At 45.5% G+C, this 15,315-nt stretch overlaps 1 protein-coding gene across 1 annotated transcript in view; it reads right to left on the minus strand.

The window, feature by feature from the left end:
• Positions 1 to 14,952, minus strand: part of OTOP1 (otopetrin 1) — a 38,617-nt gene extending 23,665 nt beyond the window's left edge. The window contains exons 1-2 of the mRNA XM_032135693.2: positions 14,485 to 14,952; positions 1,008 to 1,144 (exon numbers count right to left, since the gene is read on the minus strand). Of these exons, the coding sequence (XP_031991584.1) occupies positions 1,008 to 1,144; positions 14,485 to 14,887 (540 nt within the window). The 5' untranslated portion in view covers positions 14,888 to 14,952. The remainder of the gene's footprint in view (positions 1 to 1,007; positions 1,145 to 14,484) is intronic.
• Between the last annotated feature and the right edge of the window lie 363 nt (positions 14,953 to 15,315).

Raw genomic sequence — 15,315 nt, forward strand, 5'->3', positions numbered from 1 at the left:
AGATGAATAATTCTAGAGATGTAAGGGACAACGTGAAGACTATAGTTAATAATATTGTATTGTATACTGGAAATTTGCTAAGAGAATAGATTTTAGGTGCTCTTACCATACCCAAAAAAAGAAAGGTAATTATGTGAGATGACAGATATAAATATGCTTGACTGTAGTAATCACTTCACTATGGATAGGAATATCAAAGAATCATGTTGTATACCTTAAACATATACAATAAAAAAGAAAAAAAAATGAGGCTGACAATTCAATAGTTCAGATCCTGACTCTGATAACATTACCACGGATTTCTGCCAAGGGCGAACACTACCCTGAAAGCCCATCTAACATTCTTTTCAACCATGAGATTTTTCTGACCCTAAGCTATGTATTTAAATTATATTTATCAAATCCTTACTTCTGAGTCACACCAAGTTTACCAGTGCTGTGGGAAAAAAATCCTCATATATTTCTAAAATATTTTAATCCCCAAATGAGAAAATAAAAGTGTTTCCATGACCCAGAGGAGGCACTGCAATGGCAAAAGGTTTCCATGTAGGAAGAATATTAAATTTTTTAAAAATATAAAACTGATTTTGGCAATGGTTGCATAACTCTACGAACAGACTAAACCATTGAATTGCACAAGATAAATGGATGAATTATATGCCATGTGAATTCTCTCAATAAAGCTGTTACATACCCAGAAAATAAAATTCCCTCAAGCCTTTACGGTAGACTCTGGCTTGGTAGAATTTCCTGACGCTTCATCATTAGAAGTTCTGCCTCATAGGATCCCTGCAAAAATGGCCATGGGGACACAGAGTTTTATTTTGCAATGGAGGCAGCTGAAGAACTAAGCCTCAAAGACAGACTTCAGTTCACCTCAGTTCACTTCAGTTCACAGCTGCTCACACTGGCTCCACTTGCCGCGCATCTTGATGTTACAAGTTTCTACACAACCTGGGATACACTTCACAGGAATGAGACAACATAAATAAACATCAGTGGTTTACCTGCAACAAAGTGTGCACTGAATGGGTGACAGGGAAAACTCCTTCAGTGGCTGATAAACATTCTGAAAATCCAATGAAGTATCCAATTTTAAGGCATCCCAGGATGATGGTAATGACTGCAAACAATGTGATACTACCTAAATGTGGCATGAAGGGGGAAGTGGAAACACACACATTCCATTAATATACATTGATGTCATTTCAAAATAAATTATATTATGTATTAAACCCTTATGTATATGGTCAAATGATTTTCCACAAGAGTGCCGAGACTATTCAATGGGAAAAGGGCAGTCTTTTCAACAAATGTGGTGGGAAAACCGGATGTCCGCATGCAAACGAATGAAGTTGGACCCTCACCTTACACCATATACAAAAATTAACTCAAAACAGATAAAAGACCTAAATATAAAAGTACAAACCTTTTAAAAGAAGACATGGGGGAAAGCTTCATGACATTGGCTTTGGCAATAATTTCTTGGCTATGACATCAAAAATGCAAGCAACAAAAATTAAAATAAATAAGCTGAACTACATGAAAATGAAAAATTTTTGCACATCACAGGATGCTACCAACAAAGTGGAAAGACAGCCCACAGAACTGGAGAAAACATTAGCAAATTATATATCTAATAAGTCATTAATATCCACAATATACAGATTTGTTTACATTAAATGCCTCATATAATGAAATCCTACAGTACTGTCCTTTGGTGGTTGAGTTTGTTTTACTTAGCATAATGTCCTCATGGCTCATCCATACTGTATCGTGTGTCGGAATTTCCTTCCTTTTTAAGCCGAATAATATTTTGTTGTATGTCTATACCTCATTGCGTTTATCCATCTATCTGTTGATGGATGCTGGGTCGCTTCCACCTTTTGGATACTGAAAATAATGCTGCTGTGAGAGAATTTATAGAGAATTCTTATATATTAACAACAACGGGCTGGGCACAGTGGCTTGCACCTGTAATCCCAGCACTTTGGGAGGCCGAGGAGGGTGAATAACTTGAGGTCAGAAGTTGGAGAACAGCCCGGCCAACATGGTAAAACCCGTCTCTACTAATAATACAAAAATTAGCCTGGTATGGTGGTGCATGCCTATAATCCCAGCTACTTGGGATGCTGAGACAGGAGAATCCCTTGAACCAGGGAGGCAGAGGTTGCAGTGAGCCGAGATCATGCCATCGCACTGCAGCCTGGGCAACAAGAGCGAAACTCTGTCTCCAAAAATCGATCAATCAACAATGACAAAAGCCAATTTAAAAATTGGCAAAGGACTTGAATAAACATATCTCCAAAGAAGACATAAAGATGGCCAGCAAGTACATGAAAAGATGCTCACCATCACTAATTATTAGAGAGATGCAAATCAAAACTACAAAATACCATCACACTATCAGGATGGCTACTATAAAAAAAAGAAAATATTAGAAAATAACAAGCATTGGTGAGGATATAGAGAAATAGTGCTCTGTTGGTAGGAATGTAAAATGGTACAGCTACTATTGAAAACAGTAGGGAGGGCCTTCAAAAAATTCAAAATACTATTACGGCATGATCTGGCATTTTCACTTCTGAGTATATACCCAAAAGAATTGAAAGCAGGGACCCGAGGGGGTATCTGTATTCTCCTGTTCATAGCAGCATTATTTTCAGTATCCAAAAGGTGGAAGCAACCCAGCATCCATCAACAGATGGATGGATAAACACAATGAGGTATAGACATACAACAAAATATTATTCAGCTTAAAAAGGAAGGAAATTCTGACACACGATACAGTATGGATGAGCCATGAGGACATTATGCTAAGTAAAACAAACTCAACCACAAAAGGACAATACTGTAGGATTTCATTATATGAGGTATCAAATGTAAGCAAATTCATAGACAGAAGTAGAATGGTGGTTGCCAGGTGCTAGAGGGAGGGAAGAATGAGGAGTTAGTGTTTAATGAGGACAGAGTTTCAGTTTTGCAAGATGAAAAAGTTCCGGAGGTTGGTTGCCCAACAGTGTATATGTACTTAATACCACTGAGCTGTACAATTAAAAACTGGTAAGTTGGTAAATTTTATATATATAAATGCATGTTTTACCACAATTAAAAATATATTAATAAAATAAATTCTAGCTCAGGCATGGTGGCTCATGCCTGTAATCCCAGCACTTTGGGAGGCCAAGGTGGGAGGATCACTTGAGGCCAAGAGCCTAAGCAACCCCATCTCTACCCAAAAATAACATAATAGTTATTTCTAAATAAATAAATAAATTCTACTGTTGAGCTGCGAAGGTAAAACTAGAAGGCCGGTGCTGTGTCCTGTTCATCATTGTACCCACCCCATAGCCCAGAGTCTGACAAATGATACACAATCAACAAAGCCTGGTCCAATCAACAGAAGGCTTTTAGAAGCTTTTTCAAAAAGGAGCAATCTAAGAATGTCACTGCTCTACTCAAAAATCTCAGTTCTCTAATCCTAAAATCCTGTTCTCTAAAGAATAAGAGTGCAGCTGGCCGGGTGCAGTGGCTCACACCTGTAATCTCAGAACTTTGGGAGGCCGAGGCGGGTGGATCACCTGAGGTTGGGAGTTCGAGACCAACCTGACCAACATTGAGAAACCCCATCTCTGCTAAAAAATACAAAATTAGCAGGCATGGTGGTGCATGCCTGTAATCCTGCTACACAGGAGGTTGAGGCAGGAGAATCACTTGAACCCAGGAGGTGGAGGCTGCAGTGAGCCAAGATCGCGTGATTGCACTCCAGCCAGGGCAACAAGAGTGAAACTCTGTCTCAAAAAATATATATATTAATAAGAAATAAGAGTGCAGAGTGTGCAGGTCATACAGGTATATAGGAATTCTCCGAACTGTCTTTGCAACTTTTCCATAAATCTAAAGCTTTTCTAAAATAGAAAGTTTATTTATTTATTTATTTGAGACAGGGTCTTGTTCTGTCGCCCACGCTGGAGTGCAGTGGCACGATCTTGGCTCACTGCAACCTCCACCTCCCAGGTTCAAGTGATTCTTGTATCTCAACCTCAATCTCAAGTACCTGGGATTACAGGCGTGCACCACCATGCCCAGCTAATTTTTTGTATTTTTAGTAGAGATAGGTTTTTGCTATGCTGGCCAGACTGGTCTTAAACTTCTGGCCTCAAGTGGTCTGCCTGCCTCAGCCTCCCAAAGTGCTGGGATTACATGCATGAGTCACTGAGCCCGGCTGAAAATATATTAAAAAAAAAAAATAGATGGGTAAGGGCTCTATAGCAGTAGCTGAGGAAGGGCCTGTGCTGGGTGTACTGAAGAAAGGAAGCAATCTTTGATAATATAACGAGCATGGTTTTGCCCAAAACATAAAAACAAACTAATAAAAAATTTGCATATAAAAAAGACTGGAAAGGAATATACAAAATACATTAAAAAGACACTTGGTGACAAACGAAGAAATGAGTGAGAAAAATGCAGGGATCATGAGCACCTGATCAAGTCAGAGTTCCTCATCTCTCTCCTGGGCTAGCATTGACCACCATTTACACATTTGCTCCTACCAATGGGAGGAAACTGGACCATGTATGACGTGCATTAAGGCACTGAGCAGAGAGGAGGGCATGAGCCGTAACACTGGGCTATAACGTTACAGCCCCAGCCTGAGAAGCCTCCTCTGAAAAGTAATACAATCGCCTGGCACTTTTCCACTGCTCAAAGCCTTATAGAAACAACTCTAACTCACATTGATTTTTTAATCCTGGAAACACCCCAATGAAATCAGAAACTCTGTAAGAGTGGAGATTCGATCCCAGTGCTTTGAAATGTTTTGACAAATACGTGGTTGGTTTTAATTACAAAAAAACATAGCAAGATGAGGCAAGGCAGCGTGGTTGAGTGGCAAGACTACAGGCCTGAAAGTACAGAGACCTGGACACTCACAGAATACATGAGTCACTTCCTGCTCCCAGCCTCAGGATTCCCATACAAGAAATGAGGATGGTCTACAGCAGTGGTTCTCAAACTGGAGACTGCATCAGAATCACCTGCAGGGCTTGTTAAAACACAAATTCCCGGGCTCCGCCTCCAGAGTTTCTGATTCGGTAGGTCTGGGTGGGGCCCCAAAATTTGCATCTCTAACAAGTTTTCAAGTGAGGCTGCCACTGTTGATCTAGGCCCCACTTTGAAAACTACTGGTCTAGACCATCTCTGTGGTTGACATGTCAAGGGTTCAGTAATAAATACTTCACATATTTTCTTATGCTCTTTAAGTCCTCCCTTTCTTCCTGTGTTCATCCATTCATCCATGGATTCATTCACCCAGTTACTTATACAACAAATACCTTGGGGACTCCTACGGTGCATGAGACATTGTGCCAAGGGCTCAAAGACAGACATACGAGATTGCTGTAGAAACAAAAAATTACAAGTATAATATTGCATAAATTGGGGTGTGCACAAAATATCAGAGAGATGAGCTGGCAACAGACTTTCTCTGTGCAGCCTGGGAAACCAGAAGACAGTGGAGGAATGTGCCGCAAGGAAAGGACTGCTCCTCAAAAACCTTATTCCCAGCTAAGATGTCGCCCATGTGTCAGGGCAAAAGGCAGAATGATGTTTGAAGTATACAAAATGTAACTTTTTCAACAACTATTTATTGAACAGCAACCATGGGCCAGGCATTGTCCCAGGCGCTGAAGATATAAAGGTCAATAAAATAGAGTATCTGCCCTTGAGGAGTTTCACATCTAGTGGGGAAGGCAAAAAATAAACCAGTAAACAGTAAACATATAAACAATGTCCGGAAGTGCTAAGTGCATGAAGAAAAGTAAAGCAGAAAAGGGGACTGAGGTTGAAGGTACATGGGCAGGAAAGGAGGTGATTGTTGAACAGAGAACAGAGGGTGAGAGAAAACTGTCATCCACATAACTTGTCTGACAAAGGACTTTAACCAAGCAGCTTGTGAACTGGAAGAGAGTCCCCAAAAGAGGGGAAGATGAGGAGAAGAGCAAATTATAGTGACCAATCAACTTTGTGGAAGGCTAGAGGAGGGTGGAGGTAAAACGGATGGAGAGACAGATGGAGATAGATAATTAGATTAATAGGAGAGAAAAGAAGAACTTAAATTCAAATGGATAAACTGCCTGAGATGTGTAATTTACATGCCCTATAAAGACTGGTCATACAGAATAGACATTTTGAGGTGAAATTCTATCAACTATCTCTACAAAACCCATAAGTTCGGCCAAGCACAGTGGCTCACACCTGTAATCCCAGCGCTTTGGGAGGCTGAGGGCAGATGGATCACCTTAGGTCAGGAGTTTGAGATGAGCCTGGCCAACATGCTGAAACCCCGTCTTTACTAAAAACACAAAAATTAGTCTGGCGTGGTGGCAAGCATCTGTAGTCCCAGCTACTTGGGAGGCTGGGGCAGGAGAATGGTGTGAACCCAGGAGGCAGAGAGGTTGCAGTCAACCGAGATTGTGCCATTGCACTCCAGCATGGGCGACAGAGCGAGACTCCATCTCAAAAAAAAACAACCGCAACAACAACAACAACAAAACCTAAGTTGGAAGAGGACTGGATAGGGAACAAAGAAAAACCTTTGAAAGCCCTCATGGTAAATAAATGGAAAAGGAGAGGGAAGAAGGGAAAGGAATAGGGAGGCAAACGTATCCTAAAGGTCTCATCCCATTAGGTAGAGAGGAAGTGGGAGCAGCCAACATCTTGGAGTGGGACACAGTGTGGCTTGCTGAGGGAAATGTTCAATATTTTGTTTTCAAATAAGAATGAAGTAATAGGCAGCCAGGCGCAGTGTCTCACACCTATAATCCAAGCACTTTGGGAGGCCAAGATGGGCAGAACATTTGAGGTCAGGAGTTCGAGACCAGCTGGGCCAAGATGGTGAAACTCCGTCTCTACCAAAAACACAAAAAATTAGCCCAGTGTGGTGATGGGCACCTGTAGTCCCAGCTACTTAGGAGGCTGAGGCAGGAGAATCGCTTGAACCTGGGAGGCGGAGGTTGCAATGAGCCGAGATCGTGCCACTGCACTCCAGCCTGGGTGACAAAGTGAGACTCCAGCTCAAAAAAAAAGAATGAAGTAATATGCATCTGATTATGGGAGTGAGGGAAGAAAAAAATGGCCATGAATGGAATAAAAAATCACAATAAATTTTTCAAATGCTCAAAAAAGACAAACGTGGAAGAGGAAAAGGAAGAAATAGGAATGTAAAATATATCATCATAAACATCGAAAAGAAAAATGGAAACAAAAAAGTCAACTATATAAATTATTACTATAAATTAGAATGACCTAAATCCTCCCACTAAGTAGTAAGCAAGAATAGGAAGATTGAATTAAAAACAAAACCTAGTTACATGATCTTTACACAAATTGCACCTTTAACAAAGTAATAAAGGTTTAAAATAAAGTAGTGGACAAAGAGGAATCAGGCAATGCAAACAAAAAGAAAGTTGGAATGGCAACATTAATATGAGACCATACAGGATTCAAAGTTAATGTAATAAGTAGGATAAAGAATCCTTCCTCTTTTATCACTACATATGATAAAAGACAGACTGCCCGGCATGGTGGCTCACGCCTGTAATCCCAGCACTTTGGGAGGCCGAGGTGGGCAGATCACGAGGTCAGGAGATCGAGACCATCCTGGCTAACACGGTGAAACCCTGTCTCTACTAAAAATACAAAAAATTAGCCAGGCGTGGTGGTGGGTGCCTGTAGTCCCAGCTACTTGGGAGGCTGAAGCAGGAGAATGGCATGAATCCAGGAGGCAGAGCTTGCAGTGAGCCAAGATCACACCACTGGACTCCAGCCTGGGCGACAGAGCGAGACTCTGTCTCAAAAAAAAAAAAAAAAGACAGACTGTATGAGGAAGCTATAACAGCCACACGTGTGCCCAAATAAAACAGGTTTTCCTTTATATATACACATATATATGTATAAATATATATACATGCATATATATATACACATACACATGTATAAGTATATATACACATATATGTATAAATATATATACACATATGTATAAATATATATACATATATATGTATAAATATATATATATATATTTTTTAATGGAGTTTCACTCTTGCCAGCCAGACTGGAGTGCAATGGCGCAAGCTCTGCCCACTGCGACCTCCGCCTTCCAGATTCAAGGGATTCTCCTGCCTCAGCCTCCCTGCTTTATATATTTAACTGTTGGTAATTAAAAAACAGAATGGAAAATTTCAGAACTAGATAGATCAAGTAGACAAAATATAAGACATAGAAGAATTGAATCATATAATCAATGAACTTGCTTTTTTATGTATATAAAATCTTGCCTACCTCAAAACAGAGTATACAATGTTGGATGTCCATGGAATATTGACAAAAATTATGCTCTAAAAGACTTTAGAACATAGAGTGGCAGAGGCCAGCTGCCCATTTCCTACCACTTATTAGTTGATGACCTTGGGCAATTACTTAACTTACCTTTGCCTCAGTTTCCCCATCTCTAAGATGTAATGACAGTAATAACACCTATCTCATAGGGGTGCTGAGGAGATTAAGTGAGTCATTACATGGAAGTCACCTAGAACAGTGTTCCTTACCTAGAAAGTTCTATAAGCGGGATGTTATTATCATCACTCAATCGCCAAGAAAATGTTGATGCATTAGAACCAATTAGAAAGTTTACCAGCTACAATACTTGAGAATAATCCAAAGACTACCTAGGATACACATTTAGTGATGGCAGAGGGAACCCCCTCCTCTTTGTTAGGCACCCAAGTCCCTCCTAGGAGTCTAGAATCTTGAAACCCCATCTTACAGGCGGAAGTCCCACAGAGTTAGTCTCCATTCTATCCCATGCAAGAATGCTTTCCAATGCATCATGACCAGCAGCCATCTGATCTCTACTTGGACAAGCCCAGGGCTGGGAGGCTCAACAACTCTCAAAGCGCACCCTTCCATCACCAGCTGGTACTTTTTTATTTTATTTTATTTTATTTGTTTTATTTTATTTTATTTTATTGAGATGGAGTCTCACTCTGTTGTCCAGGCTGGAGTGTGGTGGCATGATCTTGGCTCACTGCAAACTCTGCCTCCTGGGTTCAAGCAATTCTCCTGCCTCAGCTTCCCGAGTAGCTGGGATTGCAGGCACCCCACATAGCGAGACCCCTGTCTCTACAAAAATCAATTTTAAAAAAAGGAGCCAGGCATGGTAGCACACACCTGTAGTCTCAGCTATTCGGGAGGCTGAGGTGGGAGGAGCACTTGAGCCCCAGATTTCGAGGCTGCAGTGAGCTATAATCACACCACTTCATTCCAGCCTGGGAGACATAGGGAGATCCTGTACTTATTAAAAGATAAAAATAAAATAAAGAAAGAAAGAAGACTGTGCAGGTGTTGCCTCCTCCCTGGACCTCTCAGCCTTCCTGCAGACCTGGGCTCCTCCCAGGCCCCTGGTTGTAGCCCGGCTCAAGGGTGCTGTGCTTCTTACTCTGTCCCCACCCCCAAGCTCTTAGAAGTTCAGGGCTAAGTCTCACAGGTCATGCTCCCCAGCTTCCCAGTCAAGGCTCATTAGCTGTTTGTTTATTGCTGTTTCTCTACCTGAACATCAGCTCCACCTGAACAGAGCCTTTCATAGCTGAAACCCCAGCACCTAGAACAGAGACCAGCAAATGATTCATAACTTGCTGTGTCCCACCACGCCCAGCTTTTTGTATTTTTAGTAGAGGCGGGGTTTCACCATTTTAGCCAGGCTGGTCTCAAACTCCTGACCTCAGGTGATCTGCCCACCTCAGCCTCCCAAAGTGCTGGGATTAGAGGTGTGAGCCACCACGCATGGCGTGATGCTTACTTTAGAATGCTTTTCTTTATATTGAAGTGCAGTTGACTTCCCAGAACCATCATCCTCTTCCCTGGAGCTCTTATCATCATTCACTTATTCATCCACCCATCTAGTCATCCATCCATCTGTCCAATCATTCAATCATTCAATTATTCAGTAGATACGAATTGGCATTTACTACATGTTAGGCACTGTGCCAGGAGCTCGGGATACAATGGTAAGCACATTCAGACAGGGTCTCTGCCTTTAGGGGCTCAGTCTGGCTACCCCAACAGTCACTGAATAATACAATCTCCTGCTTGATTAGTGCTAGAAAGCAAATGAAGAGTGCTATGACACCATACAACCTGCGGGCTGCCCCTGGTCTGAAACTCTCGGGAGAGGCTTCCCAGATGAAATGACTCTTACTTGCTGAAAGACAGAGGATGGCCTGGAGCTGACAGGTGCAAGGCAGCAGCACTTTCTACCCTGTGACCTCTGCATCCTTCTCTCTTCTGGACTGACCCTCCTTTTGCTCCTCCTGCCGCCACTCCTTCCAGGGGCCTGTGAAATGCTCAAGGAGGATGAGACCCTCCACACACAGTCTGATTTCCTTTCCAGTGAAAGCCAAGCCTGCATCTGATTTTTTGGCAGCCACGTTCGCTTGTTTGTTTTGAAATCGTGACACTATGTCTATATTTTCCATTGGACCAGAAATATCATCTAAGAAAACAAATACGTGAGAAAATGCATGCAGTTAAGCAAGACCTTCATAGTGGCCCCAGAGTGGGTCTTGAGGATCACTGCTCTTTTTCCTGAGAGACTGGCCCTCTGCCTTTTGATCTAAGATTGTCACCAACACCAGGGCAGAGCTGAGTTCCTGGGTCAAACCTGTCTTTTCAGCTAGAATTCCAGAGGAAACCCCAGTCCCTGTTGGGGCTGAAGGTGCTTCCTTTTGGCATCAGGGCCTCCCGACACTAATAATTAGCTTCTTGCTTCTTTGAGGAACCCACAGGAATGGCCAGGGCTTTGCAAACTGCTTCTCTCAACATCCCCCAGCTTCTCCCAGAGAGGCGACTGGGTTCTTATCTTACTGATGAGGAAAGCAGAACTCAGAAAGGTGAAGGTGATAGAGCTGAGACCTCAAGCCAAGCCTTCCAGAGCCAACACCATTTCTATGATACACACACCTCACTTGAATTACATTATTATGGGGTAACTCACTGAATGTCTAAACAGCTACCACCTACTGAACACCTATCACGTGCTCTCTCTACCTTGCCCATTTATTCCCTCTCTACTTAGTGTCCCAAAGACACCTCAAACGTAGCATGTCCATAAGAGAAATGTAACATGTCATTGGTTTTGTGTCCCACCCTGCCCTTCCCTTTGGCTTCCCAATCTTGGGAAATGGTGCAACCATTCACCCATAGACTCAGGCGCCAATGCTCGGAGTCAACCTGAAAGGAGGCAGAGAGAGAGGAAGAACAAAAAACACGGATGGATGGATGGATGGATGGATGATGAATAAGTGTGGATGGGTGGATGGATGGATGGATGGTGGATGAATAAGTGAATGATGATAGAAGCTCCAGGGAAGAGGATGATGGTTCTGGGAAGTTAACTGCACTTCAATATAAAGAAGAGCATTCCTGCACAGACTGAGTAGAAAAAAGAAGAAGACAAGGAAGAAGAAGAAGAAGAAGAGGAAGAAGAAGAAGGAGGAGGAGGAGGAGGAGGAGGGGAGAAGGAGAGGAGGAGGAGAAGGAGAAGGAGGAACATTCTAAATGCACCAGGCCGGGCATGGTGGCTCACGCCTGTAATCCCAGCACTTTGGGAGGCAAAGGCAGGCAGATAACCTGAGCTCAGGAGTTTGAGACCAACTGGGCCAACGTGGTGAAACACTGTCTCTACTAAAAAATACAAAAATTAGCCGGGTGTGGTGGCATGTGCACCTGTAGTCCCAGCTACTCAGGAGGCTGAGGCAGGAGAATCACTTGAACCCAGGAAGTGGAGGTTGCAATGACCCATGATCTAGCCACTGCACTCCAGCCTTGGCAACAGAGTGAGATTCCATCTCAAACAAAAACAAAAACAAAAACAAAAACAGCAGGGGAGAGAAGAAGAGAGGAAGGAAGAGAAAGAGAGGAGAGAGGGAAGAGGGATAGTGGAGAGAAGGCTAGAGGAAGGAAGAGAGGAATGAAGGATGAAGGAGGAGAAGAGAGAAAGAAAATGAGGAAAAAAATAAGGAGAGGGAAGCCGGGCATGATGGCTCACACCTGTAATCCCATAACTTTGGGAGGCTGAGGCAGGCAGATCACGACGTCAGGAGTTCAAGACCAGCCTGGCCAACACGATGAAACTCCGTCTCTACTAAAAATACAAAAAATAGCTGGGCATGATTGCAGGCACCTATCATCCCAGCTACTTGGGAGGCTGAGGCAGGAGAATCATTTGAACCCGGGAGGTGGAGGTTGCAGTGAGCCGAGATCGCACCATTGCACTCCAGCCTGGGCGACAGGGCAAGACTCCATCTCAAAAAAAAAAAAAAAAAAAAAGGAAGGAAAGGGAGAGAGGAGGGAAGGGGAGGGAATAGGGAGGGAGGGAGGAGGAAGAAAGGAAAGGAGAAGGAAGGAAGGAAGAAGGGAGAAAAAAGGAAGGAGGAGAAAAAGAAGTGAAGAAGTGAGGAACAAAAAACGGGGCTTTGACTGTAGGAAAACACAGGTAAAGGCTCATGTGTATAATACTTTTTAGCCTGCGTAAGTCAATATCCTAAAATAACACTTTATGCCTCGTTTTAAATAGCACCAGATTCACTGTCATTCACAGAGTCACAAAACCATTAACTTCCCTAAAACAACCATTTTCAGAACAGGAATTTGGGCCACTCTGCAATGGTGTCAAATTTCCCCAAAAGCAAGACGATCTAGTTCCAGTCCCTGAGCCTAAGAAGTCTAAAATCTCTTCTGGATGATAAGGCTAATATCCAACAGTCATAATACAAGGCAGAAACGAACAAGGACCAGAAGAGCTTTACAGAAGGAGGGCCATGGTGGCCCATGGAAGTGAGGAGTAATTCCTGCCAGGCATTTGTAAAGAAGGTGGCATCTGGTGAGGACATTTGAAAGAAATGTGGAAAGGAGGCCTAGTGTGTGCTGGGCAGCCACCTCATCAGTCACTGGATCCTATCCAGTGTGGGATCTCCATTCTACAGATGCTGAAACTAGGGTTCAGTGTAGGGAAGGCAATCAAGTAACTTGCCGGAGGTCATGCATGCAAGGAACACGGAAGCCTCACTCTAACGGAGATTTAAATTCAGGTCTAATATGAGAATCCAAGTGGCAATGTGTGATGTGTCTGGACCATGTGGTGTGAAATGTACTCGGCCTCTCCTGGGAAGGTTACTCAGACAGAAGCTTTCTTCACAAGCATGTTCCCACGGCCTCCTGTCTTTCACCTGCATCATGTCTGTCTCCCATTCAAGACTGGCAGCCCCAGCAAGGCACCAAAATCCCAGCATTTTGGGAGGCCAAGGCAGGAGGATCCCTTGAGGCCAGGAGTTTGAGAACACGAGACAACACAATGAGGCTCTATCTGTACAAAATATAACAAAACTTAGCCGGGCAAGGCCATGTGTGCCTATAGTTCCAGCTTTTCAGGAGGCTGAAGTGGGAGGGTTGCTTGAGCCCGGGTGGAAGAGGCTGTGGTGAGCTGTGACTGTGCCACTGCACTCCAGCCTGGGAGATAGAGCAACAGTGTCTCAAAAAAAAAAAAAAAAAAAAAAATGTGGCAGCCCCTTGAGGAAGGAAGAGCTCCTATCTTGACAATTTCAGCCAATGCCTGTGAGTACCAGCAGGAGCCTCTATCCTTCTCTGCCCCGCCCTGCATCCACGCATTCATTACTTCATTCATCCCCCCTCATTTTCTCAACACCCACTTCGTGCCAGGCCCTGAGGTGGCTCTAGGACCGAGAGACAGGGATCACAGAGCTCCCCAGTGGAGTGGAGGGTACAGACATGTCGACAAGAACACTGGAGCCCAGTGCGGGCTGGGGGCGTGCGGTCAGACCTGCAAAGCGGGGAGGAGAAGGGGGTTGGAGAAGCTTCGCGGGGAGAATGGGGTGAGGCCTGAGCCCTGTCTCGGAAAGCAGAGGGGCAGGTTGGAGAGTGGAAAAGACATTCCTGGAGGAGGGAACCAAAGGTGCCGAAGAGATCCTGCGACAGCAGAGAAAGTCCGCGAGAATGACCCCAGCACAGGATGAGAACAAAGGAGGGGATCAAAGGAAACGGGCCCTCGGGGGGCGGGTGCTAGAAAGCTCTGAGTGTCAGGAGAGGGAGCTGTGGCCTCCATCATGGGGTCAGTAGGGCCACTGCATGGCTTTAAGCCAGGGAAGGACGGGAGAGGTTTCTGTAACTGTGGCTGTAATGATGGAAGCGTCTGGAGGCGGAGAGGAGGCTCCTGCGGCGACCCAGGCTTCAGAGAGAGAGAGAGGAAAGAAGGGAAGGCAGACAGGAAAGCTAGGAAAGATGCACAGAGAGACCAACGCAGAAAAGGCTGAAGGGAAGACGGCAGCGGTAGGAAGGGCGCAGAGTAGCCTCAGGATGCTGCCAGCGGGCGTGGAGGCGGAGACCCGCTCGCCCGGCGCCTGGACTCACCGCGCAGCCAGCCGGCGCCGGCGTGCGTGTCCTTGAGGCGGAAGAGGCGGCGGTGCGCGGAGCTGCGGCCCACGTACCACAGCATCCACAGCAGCTGCAGCAGCATGAGCGCCGTCAGGAAGCACAGCAGGTCGCTCTTGCTCACGCCCGCGGCGTGCACGGCCCAGGCCAGCAGCAGCAGCAGCCCCGCCACGAACACGATCAGCCCATACTGGCTGCTCAGCATCTCGGCCAGCTTCTGTGGAACGCTGGCGCGCACACCGCCCCGCCGGGGTGCCGGGGACTCCGGGGACCTCGGGGCCGAGGGCGAGGGAGGCGGGCAGGCCGCGAGCCCCGACGACCCCGCGACTGAGGCGCTCGCAGCTGCCCGGGGCGAGGCGGGCAACCCCAGGCCCTCGAGCATCTTCGAGACACCCGCGCCAAGTCTGGCCCCGGGGGTGGCTGCCGTCGGGCCCCGCCTGCGCTCCTGGCTCCTGTCCTTGACCCGACGCCTCTGCCAACCAGCACCCCCCTTTTCAACTCCCCTCCGATTCCTACCCCACGCCCCTGACAACCTGCCCCCTCTCCTGTCACCTCCCGACGCCCGCCCTCCCCTCTTCTGCCCCTTCGTCCTCCGTCAAGGTACCACCCTGTCCACTTACCCAGCGCCCCACCCCGCTGACCCGGGATTCTACGAGCTCCCTTGCCCACTGCCCCTCACTGGGCAACGCCCGGGGCAGCCATCTGCCCCCTCCGGGACCCACGCGGACAGCTCCCCGCTCCTTTTCCCTGGGACACTGGCCAGCCTTGCCGCGACACTAGCGCGTCCTCCCACACCTCCGCCCGCGCGCC

Source organism: Hylobates moloch, unplaced genomic scaffold (assembly GCF_009828535.3).
Source record: "Hylobates moloch isolate HMO894 unplaced genomic scaffold, HMol_V3 SCAFFOLD_17, whole genome shotgun sequence".
In the NCBI taxonomy this organism is placed as follows: domain Eukaryota; kingdom Metazoa; phylum Chordata; class Mammalia; order Primates; family Hylobatidae; genus Hylobates; species Hylobates moloch.